This window comes from Alligator mississippiensis, chromosome 2 (genome assembly GCF_030867095.1).
Source record: "Alligator mississippiensis isolate rAllMis1 chromosome 2, rAllMis1, whole genome shotgun sequence".
Lineage (NCBI taxonomy): Eukaryota > Metazoa > Chordata > Crocodylia > Alligatoridae > Alligator > Alligator mississippiensis.
The window spans coordinates 218,266,142-218,291,868 of record NC_081825.1 but is presented as its reverse complement, the minus strand read 5'-3'; the positions used below and the strand labels follow the sequence as shown (position 1 = coordinate 218,291,868).

The window sequence follows — 25,727 nt, the reverse complement described above, 5'->3', positions numbered from 1 at the left end:
CCTGATTTTAAAGTTTCTTTTGTCTAAAACGAAGTATGGATACGGAGTCTGTAGATTACATTGCAATGCTATCTGCCTATAACATTGGAGATTTGTATGAATGTGGCAGTGGGCAATTGTATAAATAGCCTTATATCCAGATATCCTACTTCATTCTTCAAGCTACAAGACAATTGACAAGTGCCAGAAGTTCAGAAGAAACTTGCCTTCTCCTGCAGTCAAAATGTTATATTCCTGTTTGAGAATCTTAAACCTTTCTCTGAAATATATAGTACTTATGGAGACAGGACATCAGGTAAGATGGACCACTAATCGAATCCAGTGTAGCAACTTCTGTCTTTCTAATGGAATCAGGTTGATACATCTTTTTATTCTTATCCTTAAATCCTTCCAGTAGAAACCTTACAGAATGACTGTAGTATGTCCGAGATGACCGTGATATTCCCTCATGGCCAAGCAATACCTGTCCCACTTTGGCTCTATGGGTACCCACCCTTTTTCTCTGGCCTGCCATGCCTTGATGTAATTGGTTAATTTGTAAGAATGGAGGCTGCCTGATAAATGAAGGCTCATTTGGGCGACTATCTGCCATCTGGCAGGTCCCTCCTGGACCCCACTAGTCTCAATTTCACCTTTCAAGCACTAAGTGAGCAGGCCTGTCTGTGCCTCCTGGGCACTAATCACCTTAAGTGCTAATTTTGTGGCCTCTGATATCATCTGTAACCATGTCTGGGTCTCACAGGTGTTAAAAGTTAATCATTCTAGGGGCACCTTACTCCCCTACAACAGGGGTCAGCAATGTTTTTGGGCAGAGTGCCAAAAACACCCGCAACTTCAACTTGTAAGATGTTGTTGTGCCAGAGGCAGATGGCAGGGGAGCCACGAGGGTCCCAATCCTTGTTGTGGCTGGGTAACCCTGGCCCCTTCCCCACCATCCACCCAGAGGCACATGTGCCAAGCAAAATGCCTTTGAGTGCCACATATGGGCACCTGTACCAAGGGTTGCCTACCCCCACCCGACAAAGTCAACTCTTAAAACTGTTGTTGGGACTTCTGCTTTCCCAAACTTCTTCCCCCTTTCTCTCATTGGGCTTCCTCCAGCCTAGGCCCACCATGCTTTACCTGGCCTCTGGGCTCCAGCCCTTTCGGTTGTCAGTATCTCTGGGCCCCTGGCCCTTGTGTCTCTCACTCTGGGCCCCTGGCCCTTTTAAAGGCACTGGGCCCTAGCCCTATCTCTGCCCCTCCTGGGCTGCTGGACCCCTGGCCCTTCTCACAGCCCCTCCAGGCTACTTTGCAGTTTGTGACTTCCTCCCTACAGGTTCAAGCCTTGCATGCTGCTCTAGGACCTCCATACTTTCCCTGCAGTCACAAACCCAGTCCTCCAGTCAAAACTCAAACGAAAACCATAAGCCCCCCGGCCACAACTAAACTCTTAGCTCACTGTTTGCATGTCAATCCCTACTTAGTCTTTGCCCCCTGCCAGCCCTCATCCCTTTTATAACAGCACTGGCAAAGCAGGATCTGTCAGTCACCCAGAAACTGGCCTCTCTCTCTCAGCAGAGCTCTTTCCCCAGTGGCCTTCAGCGCCAAACTGACTGCCTGAGCTCAGGCTTGGGCTCGGGCTTGGCCTCATCTTCCTGAGCCCTGCCCCTTTCTTGCCATGTGATTTCCCTAGGATGCCTACAGGTGTGTCCCCTTTCCCCTGATGGGTAGCTCATTGCTTAGGCAGCAGCATTTTCTCACTGCCTGACTTTTCACAGCTCAATTTGTTTTGGTTCTTGTTTTGCTATCCGGGCTCTGGCTATCACTCTGCTAGCAGTTGGTTTGTTCTTTTAGCTGCTAGCCCTTCCTGGGCCAGCTGACCCAACTGCAATTCTCCCTTAAGTAACAGGACTCCCTGTTACATAGCTATCTGAAGAAAGCACACAAAACAAATAAGAAAGCAAACTGGAAAACTGGAAAGGATTCTCCTCTCCAGCTCTACTAAAACTATCCCTAAAACAGAACTCAATTTCACACACCTGCCTTCCATTCTCAGATATTTGAGGTGCAAATTCTTTAAGTGATATTAGATGTCCTCAGCCATATAGCATCTGCCTTCTCCTGGGACGTCTTTCCTTCACATTTTGATTTTGAAGACTTCTTACTCATACTAAAATATCGCAAATAATAATAATACAGCCAGAGTCACATCCTTGGGTTCATCATAATTTGACGGCATCAGACATTTCTGACATTTTCCCATGGAATTGTCAGTTCAGCCTGATGAAACAGTTAAGTGCAGCCTTGGGATCCTCAATTTTTGCAAGTATAGAAAGGCTAGTAGAGAGCAGTGCATCTCCTGGCTTAGCATCTCTCTAAACAGCCTAAGCTGTCAGGGTATAGATGGTTGTTTCAGAAAGGGGAGGTATAAAGCTGACAGCTGGTAAAGTTCTACCAAATTTCTACCACTTATGGACTTCTCTATGCCAGGAGAATCCCCGACTGTCCATTTAAAGCAGCTTTAAATCACTACTGTGTTGTTATAATGGTGTAAAGCTGGATGAGCGAGCTGAGAATCTGACCTTCAAACTTTAGTGAAAGAACACCATATGCTGTTTATCTTAGTCACCGGGTCTTCATGACTTACCAGGGGGCGTTCAAGGTCTCAATCAACCCTGAAAAATGGCTCACGCACCTTGTTACTGTAGAATATCTACTAGACCTGATATAAAAGATCATCTCATGACACAACCAGCATAAAACCCCTTCTGTGATACCCCATACACCAGTGCTTAAGGGTTCTGAAGAACAGCTCATAGCTTCAGTATCAACTTCAGGAAAAAAGAGACAAGAATTAACAGCTCGGATAAGAAAAAGGAGAAGATGGTTTTAAAAAGTGAAATTGCAAAAAGTCATGACTCAGAATGGAGAACCAGGGTGGGGCTCAACAGTCAAAAGGCAGCTGGCAAAGGAAAAAGTGATATTCTCTAGTTTTAAATATATTTATGAAGTCATGCATCAAAACAAGAAAGCAGCTTAGGAATCTGCAGCTGGGAGGGGGAGAGTGAAAGGAGGTACATGTTCAGATTTTAATTATATGTTTTTATTGGCTCTCACAAGAAGGCCAAATAGGTAAGTTTCTGCAGCTGGTAGGAAGGCTGTGCAAATGAAGTGTGTGGTTTATTTGTTTTTTAGGGAAATGTCATTTAAAAATATTCCCCTGGCCAGCCTACGCTAGCAAACCTCAGAGCCACAACTCACCAGCAGTTTTGATCCACTGCCAGAAACAGTAGTGCGGTCTGGCCACAGACATTTTTACCCCTGGTTCATCTCACCTTGCTTAGTCTCGCATTAGGGAGTACAGAAATAGAAATGTCTGTACTATGGAGCTCTGATAATGGTGAATACCAGCTATAGAACTTGATACAGTACAAAGGCCAGAAGCAGAGAGGGAGCCTTTGAAAGAAACATTAAAGGGGTGTTTCCAAATAAATGCCAAGCTGGCACTTGCTCACGTATTTGGAGAGCTTTGGGTCTCTCTGTCCTGACAGTTGACATGAAAATCCAATGATAAAAATAAGGACCTAGCATCAAGGAGTTAAGCATATAAAAGACAAAAATGGAGTCAAAGTCTGTATATTGTGCCATGCTGATAAAACTACTGAAACACTCAGGGCCTGATTATGACACTTTTTTTAGAACTTTATTGGATATAAGGCAATACTGTAGAAATCTTTAAAGAAAAGCTATCGTAATGGTATTTCAAAAGATGATGATGAAAATCTTGCAAAACTAACTTATCATAAGAGCTTTTCATTACGCTGAATGAAATTATCACAAAATTACCTGACTTCACAAGACTGCTATCATGCAAGGCTGAAATCTTACAGAAAATGCTTTGAAAGATTTCAGTTTGATTAAACTTGAACCTGAGTTTTGGATGGGTATCAACCCTGGCTGTTCCATAGGTCAAATTGAGGTTGATAGGTTTCTGGAACCAGATCTGGTTATTTTCTTCTGAGTCCTTTTCCAGAATATAGAGATTAGATACAGATACAGAGAGACACTCACAGATCAGGCTCTCTCACCAGACAAGTTTCCCAACCTTTCACAACTCTCGCAGTTTGTCAAATTAAAAATTAAACAAAAAGATGGCAGTGACATTAAATAGGAAGGCAATTATTTGCCAATAATTGGTATGTAACCAGCATCCTTAGCTTTAGCCAAAAGCTGGCTACTTTCCAAATGTGAGACTGACAATATTATAGCTGGGGTTCACATACAAAGGTAGTTTGCACTGAGAAAAAGAGAATTTGAGAAAAACAGGTTTAGATAAGCTACCACCTACATTCAGAAACAGCTAGGGAAGTTTGCATGAGCATTACACCCTCTCACCACCTTGGGTAGGATGGGTCTAAATTCAAAACACTTACGCCTGCTTTCTTTGTGGAAGTTATTGCTTAGATCTAAAAAGTTAATCAAAGTAGGGTAATATGTAAAACTGAAAGTGGCTTCTTCCTTAAGGGGCAACAGGGATGAGGTAGGTTAAACATCCCATGTAGCACTTGTCTATACTGACTCTAAAACAAGCAAAGGACTGCTGATACATCTTCCTATTCGGTGTACATCAAAGCAGTGAAATGAGGCAATGTAATCTGCTTAAAGCAGCCCAAAGCACATAACTTAGCAGAACTCTCTGACATGGTTCTTGATGCATAGTCATGGCCGCTCTAAACCAACTACACTGCCTTATTTCTGCATTTTGACATATGCTGTGCGACAATAAATGGGTGGGGTGCATTTCTTATCAGCAGTCCTAGGCGTGAAATAGCAGCTGTGGTACAGTGGTAGAAACTGGCTTTATTCTTTAAATCAGTGGGTTCCTAAGAATTCACTTAAACTCCTTCCTAGGATCTAGAATGCCTAGTAAGGTTGGACCAGTGGTTTTTAAGACGCTTGGAAAGAGATTATGGTGTTTTTTCCTCATTCTGGTACATTGTAAGCCTATTGATGTATTTTCATTGCTGCCAATGAAATTGATTTATGGTTAGACTACAGGATCAGACCCTCTGAGTCCAAACTATCATAAAATCAATGGCAATTAGATACAACAACAGTAAGTTAAATATGAGAAGTCTCTTCTTCTTGGAGGAATAATTTTGTCTAATCACAGCTGATCAAGTAATCGTGTGTGCTAATTCTTCTAGTCTTGACCTTGCAAGATACGTTGAGTGAGCGGAAAGTAGATTAAAAGGACCCCACAAGCACTTGCTGTATCAAAGAAGAAACCAGAAGCTTTCATCAGAAGAGCTTTTAATTCTCTTCTCAGTCTTCCTCTCAGAATTAAGGTTGCAGCCATCTTTGACAAATAATTTACCAGACCATCCTTTTCTGTTATTTTCACCGGTGCCACTCTACTGATGTCAGTTAGGTTCATAGATTCATAGATGTTAGGGTCGGAAGGGACCTCAATAGATCATTGAGTCCGACCCCCTGCATAGGCAGGAAAGCATGCTGGGTTCAGATGACCCCAGCCAGATGCCTATCTAACCTCCTCTTGAAGACCCCCAGGGTAGGGGAGAGCACCACCTCCCTTGGGAGCCCATTCTAGATTTTGGCCACTCGAACTGTGAAGAAGTTCTTCCTAATGTCCAGTCTAAATCTGCTCTCTGCTAGCTTATGGCCATTATTTCTTGTAACCCCCAGGGGCGCCTTGGTGAATAGAGTCTCACCAATTCCCATCTGTGCCCCCATGATGAATTTGTAGGCAGCCACAAGGTCGTCTCTCAACCTTCTCTTGCGGAGGCTGAAGAGGTCCAGGTGCCCTAGTCTCTGCTCATAGGGCTTGGCCTGCAAGCCCTTAACCATACGAGTGGCCCTTCTCTGGACCCTCTCCAGGTTATCCACATCCCTCTTGAAGTGTGGCGCCCAAAATTGCACGCAGTACTCCAACTGCGGTCTGACCAGCGCCCGATAGAGTATCATCTCCTTGGTTCTGTTTGTCATGCATCTGCTGATGCATGATAAAGCGCAGTTAGCTTTGCTGATGACTTCGTCACACTGATGACTCATGTTCATCTTGGAGTCCACTAGGTGCCCTTTCCTCTTCCATGCTGCTGAGCAGGTCATTTCCTAGGCAGTAGGTGTGCTGGACATTTTTCCTCCCTAGGTGCAGCACTTTGCATTTCTCCTTGTTAAATCGCATTCTATTGTTTTCTGCCCATTTGTCCAACCTGTCCAGGTCTGCCTGTAGTTGTTCCCTGCCCTCCAGTGTGTCTAAATCTCCCCACAGTTTTGTATCATCCACAAACTTGGACAGAGTACACTTCACTCCCTCTTCCAAGTCACTGATGAAGACATTGAATAGCACCGGTCGAAGAACCGAGCCCTGCGGGACCCCGCTGCCCACAACCTTCCAGGTCAATATCAACCTGTCCACCACCACTCTCTGGGTATAACCCTCTAGCCAATTTGCCACCCACTGGACTGTGTAATCATCCAAGGCACAGCCTCTTAATTTGATCACCAGTACGGTATGGGATACCGTATTGAAGGCCTTCCTGAAGTCTAAGTAAACGATGTCAACCCCTACTCCTGCATCCAGGTGTTTTGTAACCTGGTCATAAAAAGAGACTAGATTAGTCAGGGATGATCTACCTGCTATGAACCCATGCTGGTTTCCCCTCAGCATAATTTTTCCTTCTGGGCTCTCACATATATGAGCCTTAATTATCTTTTCAAAGACTTTGCCAAGGATGGAGGTGAGACTGACTGGCCTGTAGTTTCTTGGATCCTCCTTCCTCCCCTTCTTGAAAATACGGACCACATTGGCCCTTTTTCAGTCTTCCGGGACCTGGCCTGTGTGCCACGAGTGCTCAAATATTCTTGCCAGTGGCTGTGCAATGACATCAGCCAGTGCCTTCAGCACCCTCATTCCAGTTGTTCCAGTGTTATTGACAAAGACTTTATTCTGGTGTTTTTTAACAAAAGAATGTTTTTTTTCATCCTTGCTTCTTCCCTACACCCAGTAGAAGTAAGGGAATTTTGCCACTGACTTACAGAGCCATGATCTCACCCTCTATTTCAGTTAAATTAATCTTACTAAGTCTGTGCTGAATACTTCTGAAATACTGTGCAATTTGCATAGCATCTTTATACTTGGCTACAAACGTATACAGAAGGATCGAGGTATCTCTTGCCCTGATCCTCTCACATATAAAACACACTGAATCTGTATTTGTGCATTCTAGTCTCCACCTCCTTTTTGGCAAGCAGAGACCGTCTCATCTCAGAGTGGCATCAGTGAATCCTTTCAAGATTTAAGTCTATTTGTTCAAAGAAAATTCAGGCATTCTGTAAAGAACATTGTATGGCAGAAGTCAGTATTTTTTACAGGCTTCATAAAATATATAGACCTCTGCCAATAGTATTTTCTTATTCTTCTACTTTTTGTGTTTAAAGCAGACTACACATGCATGAGATAACTGTGTGAAATATTTCATTCTAGTAAAGCAAAAGTGGGGGGAATTTTTTTCCTTTCTACAATAGTTTGAGCATTGACTCCCTCCGATTTTTTTTGCACCTTCATGATTTTTATTCAAGAATATGCTGATTTGGCTATGAAGTCCCACGAGAAGTGTTAGATGCATTGGCAAAATAATAAAAACTATCTTTGAAAATCAATTGAAATTTCACAGTTGGGGAGAAGAATTTACAAATGGTTTATGGTGAGAATTTGGCCAAAAGTTAAAAAAAATAAGATTCGCTCAGCCTTAAATAAGCATATGTAATGATTACCAGTCATTATTGATGGGGAAATCATTTACCTTTTGTCTCAGTGCCATATAAGAGCACCAGTATAAAGCAAACATAATACCAGAAAAAGTAAGAATAAAGGGAATACTTTAAAATAACCACTTTTGTGCAGAGTTTTACATGCCTGTTTTTCTACCATTTAGTAAAGTTCATATTGCTCAATCTTCTTGTACCCTGAAAGCAGATTTTTTTGGACATACACCTCCAAAAATTGTTCAGATGTTCTGCATTTACATTTCTGATTGGTCCAGAAGACTTCTTGAACACATCAGGAATTAAGACACTGCAAGAACCTTTTCTTCTCTTTCTTCCTTTGACTGCTTCTGTCTGGCCCATATCTGAGGAGGCCTACAGATATTTAATATGGTTATTTTATATTTTTGTCCCTCAACAGGTGATAAAGCACTCTTCAAGCTATATCATCATCAACAACCTATATGATTCTTTAGCTCCTGACCCCCAATCATCGTTGGAGTAAAATGTAACTTTCTAAACAGTTCCATAGTAGTGGAACTTACACCAGCATATAGTGGGTGTAAAATGGTACCATAGGAGATTGGTACCAGTCTACATCACCATTGCACTGGCACAAATGAATCCATAGTGTGCAAAGCACTTTTATGCCCACTGTGGGTGGGTGGCAAGGAACCAGGGATGTGCAACAGATTTTCAGATGATCCTCTTTTACGCTTCTATTGAAGTCAAGTTCCAGAGTGAGGGGCAATTGAGAATACTTCAGTAAATCCAAAATAATTTTCCCTGTCTGTGCAAAATCAAATTTTTGCCCTGACAAAATTCAGATTAATCTAAAGGAACTAAAGTGTGAAGAGCACATTGAGATAAAATCTGCAATCTGAGAAACAGGTGCATGGGGGAGCTCAGCAAAATTTAGCTCTGAAATTTGGCTGCATTGCATAATCACTTTGCCAAGATCAATAAGCATGAGCAGCTGTGCCGTAGAAGTTTGCACATAATTTCTGATTGAGCAGGTCCCATGGGAAGACAATCTTTTTCAACTTGAATAGAAAGCTAAAATCCTTTTCCTTCCAAGTATCCCTTAAACATTCTGAAAATGATAAATGACAGCAGCAGCAACTGGGGTGTGAAGTATTCCTTCAGACCTGACTTTCCCTTTTCCCAAGTAGAGAGCTCCAAACAACATGCATGAGCCTTTCCTGCTCCAAAGTGATTTGTCATTGAGTGTGAAACCTATCTTTCTCTTCTTTTATAGAGACCGGATGAGAACTTCAGTAAATGTTGTGGGAGATTCTTTTGGTGCTGGCATTGTCTACCACCTCTCCAAGGCAGAGCTCGATAACATTGATTCCCAGCATAAGGGGCATGAAGACATTGAAATGACCAAGACTCAGTCAATTTATGATGACATGAAAAATCATAGGGAAAACAACTCAAACCAATGTGTTTATGCAGCTCACAACTCTGTCATAGTAGATGAGTGCAAGGTACCTTTCACCTTTATGGATATTGAGACTTGTATATAGCGGTGCATGCTTTGTTTCACTTCATTTTTTAACCTGCATGTATTTTTAAAAAATATTACACCAATAACAATGTGACAACAGTCTCTATGAACCCCAGACATGTTAAGTGAGCAGACAAAAAAGCTTTCTGCACTGTTCTTAAACATGTCACTTGAGGTGGAAAATTATATATGATGTTTACATATGAAAAGCTAAGGCACTATGCAATATATTATGGAATATGCCAAGATACAGAATATGGCATCACCTTTTCTTTGGCAACAGAGAGCCTATGGCCACTCAAAGGAAGGCTGGCCGCAAACTAAACACAGGTGTTATTATTTGTCGACTGTCTTCCATGATACACTGTAAAGAGACTCAGTCATTGAATTCACCCTGTCATCTGATGGCTCCAGCACTCATACAGCATGTGTATGCTTTGCTTTTATCATCTTTCTTGGTTCACTTACAATAAGGACTTAACAATTTCTGTCTAATCCTCCCTGTAACTAGCATGTATTTTAAACAAACAATCAAAAAAAGGTCTGATTAGAGCAAAGCGAGCTTCTGAAACCCCACCAGTTGAATGAGAAGTCAATGTTGGTGATGTGTGTTTAGATAGGTACCAGCAACCAAAGCAAAGGCAGGGCTGATTAAAAATCAAGAGAAGAAGGAAGAGAAAAACAAAAACAAACAGTATAATGTTTATGTCCAGTTTTCCTTCAACTGATTCTGCTTCTCACACTTGATCCTATGTAAAAGGACTTGCTTGTGGCACATGCTGTCAGTGGATTGTGGAAAGCAATATTTTAAGAGTCACCACTACAATCCTGTTTTTAAGATGAAATTCTTTGTTGAACAATTAATCACACAGAGAAACAGGAGGCAGCTGCACAGATGGTAGAAATAACTCTGTTTACAAGAACTCAGAGAATCTGGGGCATCAAGACAACCCGAGTTTGTGATTTCCTGATGCTGGTGTTTGCAAGCACAAATCTTGTACGCCAGTCATTTTCTCCATCATATTGGGTATACAGAGTGCCATCTCTTCCCAGTCTCTCATTTATACACAAGCAAAATGCAATGGAAAGTACTTTTTTGGTAAATTAGTTCATGCACTTTCCTTTCTCCTTCAATCTCTCTCATGTAGTTCCCACAACTGGACCCAAAGGCTTCCCCCATAAATGTGGGATGATAGGACATAATTCTACTTACAGGTAATAGACATGAAAGTGGATTTAAGCACCGAAATGCATTCTGATTCCACCTTGCTCAAGTTGCTAAAGAAATGTTAATACAAAAGGTGGCCGTGTCCTTTTTTGGGACTCCGTCTTAAGGGTAAGATGTTGGTGCATTATGGAAGTAGATGGATTTTCAGGTACTTGTACTGGTAACAGTAGTATCACACTTAGGTGCCTAAGACTACTTAGACATTCCATAGGTGGAATAAAATTTGGCTCATGATGCTACAATGTCAGTCGGAGAATGTTCTCCTGTTAAAAGTTGGCACAGCTAGCAATATTTGGCACATATTCTTGTTTTACGCTTGCTCTGCCCTGCAACCCTAATAGTATATTCAGGCTTTTGAGGGGAACCATGGCTTACCAGGGAACATAAGGCTGGCTTTGGGCAAGTTACTTGTGTCACTCAATTCCCCATCTGCCAAATGGAAATAATATTTACCTACCTCACAGGGATGTTGTGAGGATTAGCTGATGTTTGTAAAGCACTTTCAACATGTACAATGCTCCACGTACTGACACAGTGTGAGCTTTTAAGGATAAAAAATAGTTAGGTCTTAAGCTTGAAGAGATATGTCTAAATCTTGCAAAATTCACTGGAGGGGAGAAAAGTTCGCTGAAACTCTAGTCAAAGTTTAAATCGCTAATAATATTAACCTGTCATCTCTGTTTACTTCTTGTAATATACTCCGGATAGCTCCTGTAGTATATAGATTTGCACAGGCAATGTATATTTATATTAAGTAGACTACCTTTATATTGGGGTAAAGTGGCTGTTATTGCATGATATTTTTGTATTTTTTTATGAACACATTTCACATTATGTGGTTTTCAGTTCCAGTTGTGGTGTTTGTAATTGCGTGTGTTTTTGTCATCATTACCTAAGAGAAAACTGACTATTTCAAACATTGGTGCATTTTGTTATGTATCCATGTCCCACTGCTTCCATATATCCAGTTTACCCATCACATGGAAATTCAGTCCTGTCTGTAAGTTTTGCTATGAAGCTGAAGACAGTAAATCAGAAGGTAAGCTAGGATAGAGTGAGCTGTCCATTTAGAGTTGGATGAAAGTTCCCTAACTATGGAAAGGTCCAGTTCATAATTACTTAGCCAAAAAAACAGTTATTCTGGCTCCTTCCACCAGAAATGTCTCCTCTTAATCATTTCCCATGACTATTGGGATATAATGCACCAGCCAGTTTTTCCTGAGAACTGAAAGAGTAACAGTTATAGCTTTTTCCAAAGCTATATCATTGATATTGTAGCATGAACTTTGTTATAATTGTGTTTTGTTGTTCTGTTTGTAAAATAAGAATTGCTTGGCCTAAGTGTAGCTAAACCTTTCGCATGCATGATCATAAATAATAGCCAGATGAACGCTGCTTTAAACTAGTTCTTTGAGAAGCAGTGGTTATGCCACTTTTTAAAGGTTTCTGTAGCGTGTGCATGCGTGCGTGTGTGTGCGTGCCTGTGCATCTGTGTATCAATCTGTTCTTTTCACATTCCTCCATGCCCTGAAGCAGATATCCTGCCTTGTTTTTGAATGCTACTGAATATTATTTACTCCATGTTAAAGAAACATAAACATTCTTTTCTTGCAAGTTGGGAGAAATATGAAAAGGACAGAATAGGAAGATTAATCTGAAATATTTATGAAAATTAAACAGCCAAAAAAAAAAATCCAGAAAGCCTGGACTATTTTTTTACTAATGTTTTAGTCAGTATTAAATGTATACTGTATATAAGTATATATACTTCCTCCCAAATTTGGAGATCATCTTGGATTTGGAATTATATATATATATTCACACACAGAGTATGCAATTCTTGTAAATATCATGATTCTCCTGTTAACTTGTAACTTTTCTCATTGAAGTGCCTTGGGTCTTTAAGTTAGATGTCAATGATAATTACTTGCAGGTAACACTGGCAACCAATGGCAAATCTGCAGACTTCAGTGTTGTTGAGGAAGAGCCTTGGAAACGTGAAAACTAAGGGAAGAGAATTCCAGCTCCATCTTTAATAAGCCCCTGAAGCTGTCTTATGGTAAAATATTAAAGAAGATTGCTCTCTTTTTATTTAACATCTAAGGTTTCTGCTTATTTAGTTTGTTAGCTGAAACTTAGCAAAGAGCTCATAAAGTCATTGTTTAGCTGAAGTGTTTTTTGCCAAATAACAGCTCATAACCATCTATCTCCCCTGTGTCACTGTTTGAATGGATGCAGCTGGGGAATACTTTCTGTGTAAAGAGATACATTCTCACCCGCCTTCCCCTTTCACTCAAGACACAGAGAATGTAGATGCTGCAAAATGAAAAGATCAACGTGCCAGTATGGCTCTCTCCAGGGACTCAGGGTAACAAATATATAGTATCATATAAACCTTAAAGTGTTTTTAGTGTCTCTGTGACATACATATGAATCAGTACTGAGGCATACATTTGATGTATTTAACATTATTTAGCTACAATATTAACTGTCTACAAAATGTTTTCTATCTGTTTAAATGATAATTAGGCTTTGTCTTGGGCAATGCTGAATTGTTTTATTCCTGTTACACTTTAAATTAAGTGTATAAGTGTTTCATTTAAATTTGGGGGCTAAAGTCATTCCAAGTGGAATTGCATTAAAATCCATACAGTCTATACATCCAAGATACTATACATCCATCAGCAATAATATATTGTAACTATTAATGTCATTCAGAATTTGCTGATATTCAAATACAGTTTGTTGATGGTACAGGATGGCTCACCTGCACCACCCCCTGCCCCCTTTATCTCACTCAGTACTATCTTCCTCCACACACAGTCCCATGCACTGCCACGCGATTACGTGTGTAGTAAGATACTACTCAGAATAGATAAAGGGTTTATAGTTGGGCCCACAATAACTTTGATAATGAGGTGAAGCCAAATCCTGACCAGTTTACTCAGCTACGATTCTGATTGAATACAGCTTTCTGAATTTGATTATTACTGTACAATCAACACACAATGTTCAACTGAAATGAATTTACAAGATGTTCATTTATACCTTATGACACTAAGACCTGCAGGCATTCAGGCTCCTGACTCACTCAGATCCTTTTGAAAATGTTACCCATGTGTTCTTTATATGGACCTCCTAAAACTATATACAAAGATCAGCCCCTACCACTTTTCTTCAGAAGGTTGGGTCACTCCCACTGAATATGACTCAACCCCACAAGTAGTCCCCAGGAGACTATTCTGGGAAGAAAGTTTTATTCAACATAAAGAAGAATACTAGGATCTGGCCCCAGATCGCTACTAAACATGTTTTTGTTGGGGATGAATAATTGTGTGTAACATGTTAAAATGTAATGGTGCTTAACACATCAGTTTACTGATGCATCTATGAAACACTTAACATAAAGTGATAACTGTCTTCCTTCTCTGAACATTTCATGTTTGAGCCAACATGCTTAATACAGAAGCCATTATTCAGTCACATTTCAGATTTGAAATCTATAGGAAAAATGGCTAAGGTTGGGACTGAGTCAAGGAGGAAACCTCAGGATTTAGGCCAGTAACTTGAATCCCTATCTCTCTGATGTGAAGTAACAATTTGTATTAATCTCTTTGTTTTCTGAAAAGTAATGACTGTAAAGAACAAAGCCTGTGAAGATATTTTGTCAACAAGTCTTTGTAACCATAAGTATTGGGAAAGATATAGGTGAAATCACTTATTATAGTGTTCTATGGCAGATCTGATCCAGGGACAACCTGCCCACTGAGCAAACTGTCTGTGTGTAACATGAAACATGTGTATGTTTTAAAATTTTCTCTGAGTTGACCAGCCTATGAACTTATCTGAAACTTGTAAGAAAGAAGGGGGAGTGTTTATGGATATATGTTACCCTTAGCCCATGGACATAGCTGCTATGGATGTAAAATACATGCAAATATTAGTTGTATTTGGCCCTGTAAAATCAATTTCTGAGTTTAAATATTAATCTAGCTGGATTTTTTGTTTTTCATGCTCTGCATCTATGTTTGTGTGAGGATTTCCACCAAATCACTGACCAGAGCCAGTAAGGACTATTTGCATGATTAATGATCTGCAGGATCAAGTCAACATAGTCACTAATCCTGTATTTGTTGTGTGGGAAATATTCCTTGTCAATGTTTCTGCTCCATTGACATCCTTTTACTACCATCCTAACCAAAATATTCTAGAGAATTTAATAGGTACTAAACCACTGCATGCCCTATACACTTTACCCTGAAAACCTATAGAATTGAATAAAAGATAATACCTTTCTATAGGTCTTTTGAATCAACTTAGATGTTTATAGCAGTGCTAGATCTCTCTATTATATGCTATAGGATGGTTTCAAACAAACTTATCATTTTCTATTTGACTCCTTAGGACTATTTCATTCTTCAGTGGGTGTGTCTACACAAGACATTTTCTGCAGAGCTGGTCAATTAGCTCTGTAGTAAAATGTCACTGTCTACATGTGCAGTACTATTAGGCCAGAGTAAACTAATTAACTCCACCATAGGATAATACTGCCAGACACAAGTACTATCTTGTGATGGAGTTACTTACTTCACCGCACTGCACCTGTAGACACTGATGGGGCTGGCTGGGGTACAAGGATGCTACAGTGCAGGGTCTGCGTGCTGGCTAGCCCTGCCCTATAGCACCCTCATGCTCCAGCCAGCTCTCACACAGCACATTGAGCTGAGTTGGAGCAGTCCCAGGCTCACAGGTGATCCCCAGGGCCCCTGCCAGCTGGAGCTGCTCTGTCCCAACTCAACATGCTGTGAATCCAGGCATACATGCAAACGCTGTGCCCAGGAGAATTAAACTCCAGTGTGAACTGTAACAGAGTTAATTGCTCCACCCTCATTGCACATGTAGATGTGCCCAGTGCAATACTTAGGTGTTTGAAAGGATCCTATTCTTATCCTTCTGGCACCCAAAAATGTGAACCTACAAATGTACTCATGCTTTGCTTTTCATAAAAATGTAGACATAACCAGAAAAGGGAAAAGAAAAAGATGCCATGGTGTTCAACGTACTTAATGGAAAATTGTAAGTACTCTGAACTTTTCAAGATCAGGGACCTAGTCTGGATTTGAATCAAAGTTTTGTTTCCCTGTCCCCCACATGAAAAGCTGCCAAGACTGCTCCAGTACTCTCTAAAATGTACTATAGTTGGCATAGCTATTTTTTGCATGTTGGCTCACCTTAAGTGTAATTCTCTTAGAGCTAAGTAGTAGTTATATCCAAGAACAGAATACTGAAATATAGTTGAGATTCACAAACATTTTCAAAGCATGGACCATATCATAATAGCAAAGTATGCCACCTTCCATCCTATTCATGAAAATCTACTTTCCCTGTGGCAGCTATAAAGTGCTTACATTTAAATGTATCATAAAGAAGTTGATTAGTGTATTTTTATCTGTCTTTTAAAGTAATTTAGTAGCTGGAAAGATGTAGGAGAGCAACACTATGTAACTAGGCAGTTCCATACAATTGCACACTGAGAACAGCTCAGAATTTGCTTGTCTTTATCAGCTTTGAACAGACTGCCCTTTAAGGAGGTGTTCTTCAGATCAGGACTAATAGAGGGTGAGGTGAAAACTCCACCCACGCAGCCTTTTATTTTGACTAAAAAAAGCAGATTGCACAATGTTTAAGTAGGACTTTTGTAGCTACAGTAACTCAGGGAAGTTTCAATAGATAATCACCATGACATTCTTCTACTTATATGGAAATGGGAGAAGAGGAGCAATAGAGAAATATTGTTTTCGGTAAACTCTTTGTTATCACACAAGCTATAGACTTAACGTGGTGCTGCTCCAACAAGTACAGAATTTAATCATCAAAAAGCTTTCCACTACTCTGGGAAATGTAACTCACAATTGGCTACAATTTTATAGTTTGCTCCTTCCATATGAGGCTTTGTTGCTAAACTTAACTAAACAAACAAGAAAAACCCCAGAACTGGCCACTCAGCCTAATGGAAACTTCATATCTGAGTGGACAATGCTTGTTACTGGCTTCTCTCATTTAATCAGATTGTGTTATACAGCGGTTTTGCATTTGGCCTACAAAGCATTGCATTTCATTATTCATTTCTCTAGTGTCCGTGAAGCAAAATTAGGGGATGAGCACAGCAGAAGATGACATGCTTTTGGTGTTGGTATATGAACTAAAATTTCTTTCTACAGGCATTTTGCTTAGTCTTCTGTCAGTGATTTCCTCAATTGCCTACATACTTATGAATGATACATATGTGTTCCCTGGAATGCTGACATCAGCAGAAGATCATGGTAAAACTCAGGAAATAGCATGCTTTAAAACAAATACACACATAAGCATTTTTCTGGATAGAAATGTACTTACATATTTGAATACTTTACTGAATCAGGAATATTACTTAGTCTGTTCTGGTGATATTCTTCCAGGCCCATTGCACACTGTAGTGAAAACTGAATTAATCATAGAATCACAGGGTTGGAATTGATCTCAAAAGTCATCTAGTCCAGGTAGTACTGAATTTCTTCTTCAGTATTTCTTTCTAAAGAACATGGCTGGCTTTGTGTAAAACAAGTTTGCACAGGATTTATGCATTAAGATACATAAATCTCATTTAAGGTTTATGCGAACTAAATCACAAGATAATACATACACCTCTCAGTGAAGGTTGAGAGACATTTTTTTTCCCTTTGGAAAACTATATTTTTTATGCTTGCAAAGTGTTGACCACTCTAAGCTCCCATTGAAGTCGACTGGAGCTCCCACTTAAGTCAAGTGTTCAGCTCCTTCCAAGATGCACTAGCATCCTCAATGACAGTCTGATTCACCTATGAGTAGGATACTTATTCACTCAAAATTCCCATTAATATTAAAAAGCAGAGAAAGATTATTATTGTTCATCCTTGCCATTTCCTTCATTACTGTTAATACCTCATCGCTCTTTAATGCTAGTTGGGGATTTTAACCCTGAGACCACAGTCCTAGAAAAGGAAGAGAATTTTGTCAACCATTTTAATGTGAGCAGAATCTGACTGCATTTAATGCTGGGGCCCATGTTATCCTCTTTGAAATATTCTGTTTGCAGGTTCTTTATGTAGGGCAGTCAAAGGAATGTATAGTTCTAACTTTATCAGCATTTCAACAAGCACGTGTTCACTCTCTCCTATGTGGGGGACAAGAAAAGTAGTGCAAGCTAGAAGTTAATCTTGTGCAGGATTAATTCAGACATAAATAGGGTTACTGTAGGTCATGTGTTTTGCAAATGCTGTCAGGCAATCAATAATGTTGACTGCAGCTAAGTTAATGATCCATGTTGTCAGCTTTTGTTGTTTCCAAATTCTTGCATTATAGAAGAATCCAGGGAATCTCAAAGTCTAATAATAAAGCTTTCCTACCTCCTTGAACCAATGGAAATAGACTGTGCAGTTAGGCCCCCTCTACACATTTTATCTATTGGACAATTGTCTTGTTAATGCATAATAAAATTAGACTGGCTACATATGCAAATTAACTATTGCACCTTAAAAGGGTCCAACCAGCTATAAAGTTATTGCTTGATAATGTGTAGTAGCATTATAGCTGTTTTCTATTCATCTTAGGCTGGAAGACTGCAACTGCTGTGATCTCCCAGGCGCTGGGGAGCACAAGGGACTGGGAGATCATAGCCAGTGCAGTCTCCCAGCTGCAGAGGTGTAGGGGGATACTCCAGGCAGTTGCTGGCACCTGATGGGGCTCAATCCTGGCTATGCCACATACAGCCAGGACTGAGAAACCCCTGCACCCGACAGGGATTTTTAGTCCTGGCTGTTTGTGTGGTCCAGCTGGGACTGAGAGCCCCGTCAGGTGAGGGAGTCACTGGCTGTCTGGTGTGCCAGGAGGGGTGATTGTGTGGATCACACATTAGATCCTTTACCTACAGGTGTAGAGGGGGTCTTGGTTCCAGCTGACCCCCAAAAATGATCTTTGCTTGGTGTTCCAGGTGAAGGTGGCTCTTCTGCTGATGTGGAAAGCTCGTGTGCTCATAAAGGAAAGCTCCTCAAATCCAGAAATAAGTTTAGAATTCTGCATATGAACAAAAACAGCTAAAAAAAAATTAATGATCTTTTTTTATAATCTAAGATATAGCTAGTGTTCATTTGCATCCAGAATCCTAGTAAATGGTATCTGCCAGTATCTGTAGGAACACGGAATTCCAAAGTTCATTTCTTTTTTTTTTTCTTTTTTTAAGATCTATGAATACTGTAAATTTCTGATTTGTCTTCCATCCATTTTCACCATGAGTCCTTGGGTTAGAACATTGATAGCTGATGATTATTAGCAGAACAAATGGCTTGTCTTACAATAAAAGCTGCATCAAGAAGCAACAGCGCTCAAATTAATGTATGCTAGCACCAGCTGGGGTTCTCTTTAAGCAGGCAATTTTCTGAAAACAGTACCACTTGATAATCTCAACTTTAAAATCTACAGCCTTCTTTAAATGCCCTTAAAAAGGCTCTAAACTTTAGTATCAGACTTGAAAAACCTTATAAATATTTAAAAGCACATCCCTTACTCATCAGATTAAGTTCCATTTTATTTGCTCCATTTGGGTTTAGTCCAAGAAGCACAGAATAGTAAATAAAGGCACTTTATAAAAATGCACTGTAGTATTGTATTGCAATGAGCCAGAAGACTAACGCTGATAACAATGTTTCTGTGACCTCTTAAACTATCACTGTAATATTTTTCAGATTGATTATTGTCATGAAATGTAGCACATTGGTCTGAATTAATCTCTGCTGTACTTCTGTTGATTTGAATAGAGTTACACCAGGGATTCATTCACTATATTATTATACCCACTGTTGCTGTAGTAGCTTGACTTTTTAATGATGTTGTGTGGAACTATCATTATATAAAGAATATATTCCACACGAAAGAATGTTTTTTTAAAAATCACATGGGTGGTGAAGAAAAGACATTTACTCATTTTTCACTAGCAGAAGTCTTATGCACAGATTATAGCTGCAGACATAAGGATAAGCAGGATATTTTAAACAAATCTGTTGAACTTTACCTTGAGACAGTCTTTCAAAAGTGTTAACTTCTTGCTGAGTATTCACCAGAAACAGTATTCTTTAGCTTACATGAACCCAGTCCCTACAGTCCTGGGGCAAAACTCAGGCAGATCATGTCATCATATCTACTTAAAGCAAATCTTCCATTATAGACAATGGGAGTGGTGCATAAATAAGGAGGGGAAAAGTTGGGTGTAGTGTGGTAGTTACTCTTTGCTTCCCCCTATGCTTTCTTAGGCTTTTGTTTGGTATTAAAATTGAAATCTGCTGCTACAATGAGCCAAAATGCTGCTACTTTTCACTAAAGCCAGGGCTGAGAATTATTTTTACTCTGATATGCATAAACTATTGGCACAACATTCTATAGACCCCTCCCTCCAGGTCTTTCCCCCTCCCCCATAAGACATCTTCATTGGGTATGTAGAAACTTGGCAGCGTTCTGCTACAATAGTTACAATTCCTAAGGGACACAACAGTAGTGCATTTAAAACCATAGTCTTTATGTAAAACCTGAGCTCCATATGGTAATGTTATAGCATTAACAAGACACGGAATCTGTTTGCTAATATGAGATGTCACTACCAAATGTGCTAATGAAAGGTTTGGGGAGACAGGGAGGCATATTTCTTACATCAACCAGCTTCTTGATTCTTCCTTTAATTATCTATTTGTCTATTGATCCATCACCTGCTGTTCTTGGAGTATATAATACTTCTAGTTTGATTTTCAAAAATAAAAAGGAATGCTGAGATTCTTCAATATGTACAAAAATACTCTGTGAAGTACACCTTTACACCTACAAGATTGCTTTCATAGATACCATCACATAACTTAGATTGTCTAATTATTGTACAGAGCTTTGTAAATAAGTAGGGTAGTTTGCAGGGATTTTTGTATTGTTCTTTTCTATTTGTTTTCTACAGTTTGGAAGACCATTTGCAAATTTTGTGTTTACAAAGTGATTTTCACAGGCCATACTGTAGATTTGAGTATTTCCAGTTTTGATGTAATGTGTAGGCTTGTAAGTTTTCGTGTACTGCAGGCTCTCTTTTCTTCTTAAAAAGTCAGCAAAAATCCATAGACTTCCTTTCAACTTCTATCCTTCTTTCTTTCTTAATGTATCCAGTTTATAGTGTGAACTGTAATTTATAGAATGCATGAGTAAAAAATTACATATGTATTTATATTTGTTAAATATGATATGCTCAAAATTGATTTAGCTATTAATATAGGTTTTATGGGTCTGTACTTGTTTTCTGGAAATGAGAAAGAACTACATTGTAGACTGAACTAAATTACTTAGTGTCTGTAATTTACAGACACACAAATATTTTCTTACAATATTTTCTATATGACCATATAAGATACAGAAAGCCTCCGTACAGGTAATCCATACCTTAGCACAAAATCAGATTTCTTATAAACTTTTAGAATCAATAATTTTTTTCTGTATTATGTTTAATGAACTTGAGAATAGAAACTTAGTGATGACTAATAAAGCACAAACACAAATAGGAATTAAGAATTTCAAGGTGTCCTTAAATGCTGCAGTTCATTATGGAACACTATGGGTACGTACATACATACTAACTTTCTGACAGTTAAGTCAACTTAACTTTTTAAAGTCGACTTAACTGTCAGAGCATACACACATATGTATAGCACAGTTGACTTAAATGTGGCGCAAGATAATACACCTCCGAGGTATATTATTCTGAGTCACGCTAGTTAAATCAACTCTGCAGTGGATGGCTCACAAAATGGTTGCCACCATATCAAGGAGTGGTATGTGTGTACGCTCCAATGTGGCTTAACTTAAGTCAACTTAGTTAAGTTGCCTTATTTTAAGTAGACTTAGATGTGTGTACACACTCTATGTTATTATATCCTGAACAATCTTCTAGATTGACTGTCTTGGGCAACTGTCCCTCATTTTGTACATTTGACCTGGTTTTACCTGGTCAAATCATAGAGATCTTTCTCAGGGTCTGATCCTGCATAATTGATTTACCTACAACTCCTGTTCAATTCATTTGGAGACTCCAAGGTGCAAAGAATACATAATCAGACACTCAGTCCATTTTCCTCAGGCAAAGCTCATACGAGTTGAGTCTGTGTAAGGTATTTAGTGTTTGGCTTCTTAACTTTGCCTCCATGCAAATGGACCAGTGACACAACTATGGGACCACTTCAGTTGGGTTGCATATGTAAAAATACCTTCTGCCTTCTTAAACATTTATAAGAGAACAAATAACATATTTTTGTTCTGAACACATAGGATTTGTTGGTTTGGGGTTTTTTGGTTTTTTTTTTTAATAATACTCTATTCCTGTTAGGCAAATACCTGTTAGACTTGATGTTAATGAAGCATATTTAATTAATAAGGAAAAGTGATTGGAGTAAATAGCTTAGTAAAAAATCAACAACAAATTATGTCAAACAAAGTCCCTTGTATAATGAACCATCCCCGTGGCATACAATACAAAACAAAGGGAGTACTGAACAGAATGCCTGTCCATGGAGCAGATGTATTTTCAGAAATTAGTAGGGCCATGAGACTCTCTTGAAGCTTAAGTACATAAAATACACAGTAGGTATATATACACGTGTTGATGTACCCTTATTTTTTAAATCTCCCCTTTATATTTTTAAATTAGATATATCAGATATTCTCTTATTAGATTTGAAGGTAGAGTTGTAGTAGATGAATTACTAATAGCTGTCTAAGCATGGAACCCTATAAATGTAAGTTTTGACAGGTTGTTCAAGCATGATGATCAGTGCCTCTCCGCACTTTGTGTAGATAATGTAGCTATCTCTGTGTAATTTCAGTGAAATGGTATATACAGTATAGATAGCAGTGTTTTAATTTAATTTGTTGATGTGTATTGAAATGTAGCATAATATTTGGCCTGTGTTTTGAATTTTTGTTTTGGTTTGTTTTCATTTGCTTGTCTGGTTTTGGGTTGGGTTTTTTTTGCCTGTTTGTTTTTTTCTTTTTTAGCCATTTAACTAAAATAGTTTTCCATAGTTTGGTAATTGCATTTATATGTATGTAACAAAATGTCAATGCATATCTTGTTCTGATAATGTTCAAAATCCTATATGCAGCCAAGTCATTGTAAATATTTTACTCTTAGTTTTCAACTATCTAACCAGCACTGTGTGTATGTGCGTGTGTGTGAATTTAACCGGTACTTAGCGAAAGTGATTGCAGTATGGATTACTGCACTGTGAATGCAATAGTTGTAACATTTTGAATTAATGTATGTGTAGAAGGATTAATTTAGTTCAGCAATACATTTGTCTTGTATACTTTGCATGTTGAAAATGTAGCTCCATAAGGTTAGTAAGTCACTGCGTGAATTCACATAATGATTATAAGGAAAAATCAACCTTATTGTGCTCTTCTAAAAATGTAGATGCTGCCTTTATCCTTGGCAATTTGTGTAGCTTGCAACATGGAATCCAAAATCACGCAATAGCATTTTCAAATTCCTCTAATTTAGTTTCATTTCCTGCTGGACTACAGGTGCAAATAAATGACAGAGCCTACCATTCAGTCTTAAACAGAAGCCTAAACTTGCCTGTTTATTGTAAAATGCCCTACACTGCAAAACATCAACCCTTGTTTCATTTCATCTGTAAGAAAAATCTGAGGAAAGATACCTAGAATACTGAGCACACAAACAAAAAAGTCCTTGTGTTGTTAAATAAGATTTTTAATAGCTACTGAAAATTAAGCATAAAATGGAATGCTTGCTAAGAGAAAGAGGAAAAAGAAGAAAAAATGTCTTTGGTGTACATTATATCTATTTTATTTATAAAAGTATACATGTCTTATATGATGCACATATATTATACATATGATATATATTCAATGGCAGAGATACTGTAAAACCTGTACCACTACTCAGATCAATGAATATATATGGGGGGAAAGCCCCCTCATTCTGGGCTGAAAACAAAGTACTGTGAAGTGCAGTTGATTCTTAGTGAATCTGAGAAACCTCAGGAGAGGTGCACAATATGATGAAGCTGATTGAACATGGAAAAAATAAGTCTGATTTTACTCAAAGTTAAAATGTAATTCCATTAAAGTACAAGGAATTGGGCCAGTATCAAACTGGAATGAGATTACAGTTCGGCTCAAGCAGTTGCAAGGAGGGTAATTTGTGAGACACATCATAATATTTGATCAGAATTAAATACTTCTACAGAGCTCCATTTCCTCCCTGCTTAATTCCAGGCCTCAAGGATCCTTTCAGGATTGGGGATCTTTACGTGTTTCACATAAAAAAAGCAAGAAAAACAAGAGAGAAGCTTGATCTTTTCCTTAGATTCAAAATGTTCACCTGGGACTTGTGGCGATGTAGTGTACAGTATTTGTAGCACAGTTTGTTTAAAGACTAATAAATGCAGATGGTAACATTTCTACCAACTCTGGGCTCCTCTCTTGTATAATGTAGTAGGAATGTCTTGTTGACTAAGTCTATATATTTTTTGTAGTTCAGACCCTCTCTTTACAGTTTCTTTAGCTGTTTGCTTTTAATGCTTTTCTTACTGTGTAAACTTACTCTGTAACTTTTATGTATAAAACAAACTGGACATTCTTTATATACTGGAAATAATCAGTGAATACAAGATTTCACTAAGTGTTGTACCTTTTCTGTACATATCATAAATAAATGTTGATTCATAATTTTCATGGTTTGTGTCAGCATTATGACATCCATTGCTCCATTACAACTTTAAAAAATGGATATTAGCTTGGATAAAAGTGAATGAGCTGATTGCCCCTCTTTCCTGAATCATTTAGATATTATAGATGTTGGATTTGTGGAGAATCTCACAACTGTATACTGCAAATATTTTCAGTACATAATTAACAACTAACTGTCAGGAAACAGTCTGTTTGTGTGTTGTCCGAATCCACTCCAGGATGCTGAATTATGATGATACTCACAAAGGGGTAAAGTGGAGAACATACTGTTACTAGAGGGGTGTAAGTAGTAGCCATGTTGGTCTTAGGACATAGACAGACAAGGTTCTTTGGGTAAATCCGCTATCTTTTATTAGACCAACTAAATAGTTGGAACAATTGTTCTTAGCAAGCTTTTGGGCACAAACAACCTTCAGCAGGCTGAGAAAGCATCTGCAGATGGTCACTTCACCTCATTTTAACCTCTACTAAAAATTAAAATCTGGCTTTTATTAGCTTTTCTGAAAAAAAGGGGAGCTCAAGCTGAAACACTGGAGGTCTTTGAAGCAGAATTTATTTAGTATTTGAGTTATAATTAGGAGATATTACTGGAATGAATCATTGTCACAGGTGCTAGAAGCTGCTAAGTGTGAAAGGGAAGCTAAACTATTTATTATTGAAGTGGGAGATGTAGAATTATTATAATTGAAATGGCATTAATTGTTGAGATTTGATAACCTGCTCTACTTTAGGTTTACCTCTTACTAAGTTAAGAAGATTTAGCATTCACTTGGGGGATTTCCAAGGTTAATTTACCATTATTCCTTCTGAATTAATAATAAACCAAAAACCCATTTCCAGTGTGACTTTAACTGAGCCCTTCTCCATTAAAGGAATAGCTGCCATAAAGAGAGTAAATTGTGGATCACTCTTGCTCATAATATTGTTAGCTGAGTCAGAGGCTCAGAGTTATTTATTAAGGTCCCCAAAACTAAGGTTTGCTTAATGGTCTAGGAATTGCCTAAATTACTTAAGTATTCGAGAACTGATTAATACATACACTCTCTATTGCATAATATCTCAGTCAGGGTGTAGCTTCCTGGTTCACTGAAAGGTGACAATAGGGTCAAGGAATGTAGGAAAGAACGTAAATGGTCATTTTAATGCAAGAGAAAGCAACAGAAATGCAACGGAAAGCAATAATATTAGGCTGTGTACACATACGCTGCTATGTGATTGGATGGATCATAAAATAATGTATGTAAAAAATATGTGTTTTCAGAAGAGGTTTTGACTTGTATACTGTGGTCTTTATCCCATCTGTCAATTGGATTGAGCAGCCAACTAGCTATTTGATTTCTACTCACTGGTGAACCTGCAGTAGGGGGCTGGGAGAAGTATCCCAGAAAGTATCAAAAAAGCTTTTTTTGG

The 25,727-nt window shown here is 38.7% G+C and overlaps 1 protein-coding gene across 1 annotated transcript in view; it reads left to right on the top strand.

Moving 5' to 3' along the window:
- Positions 1-24,302, top strand: part of SLC1A2 (solute carrier family 1 member 2) — a 137,526-nt gene extending 113,224 nt beyond the window's left edge. The window contains exons 10-11 of the mRNA XM_019476719.2: positions 9,029-9,260; positions 12,442-24,302. Coding sequence (XP_019332264.1) covers positions 9,029-9,260; positions 12,442-12,516 — 307 coding nt within the window. The 3' untranslated portion in view covers positions 12,517-24,302. The remainder of the gene's footprint in view (positions 1-9,028; positions 9,261-12,441) is intronic.
- The last annotated feature ends 1,425 nt before the right edge of the window (positions 24,303-25,727 follow it).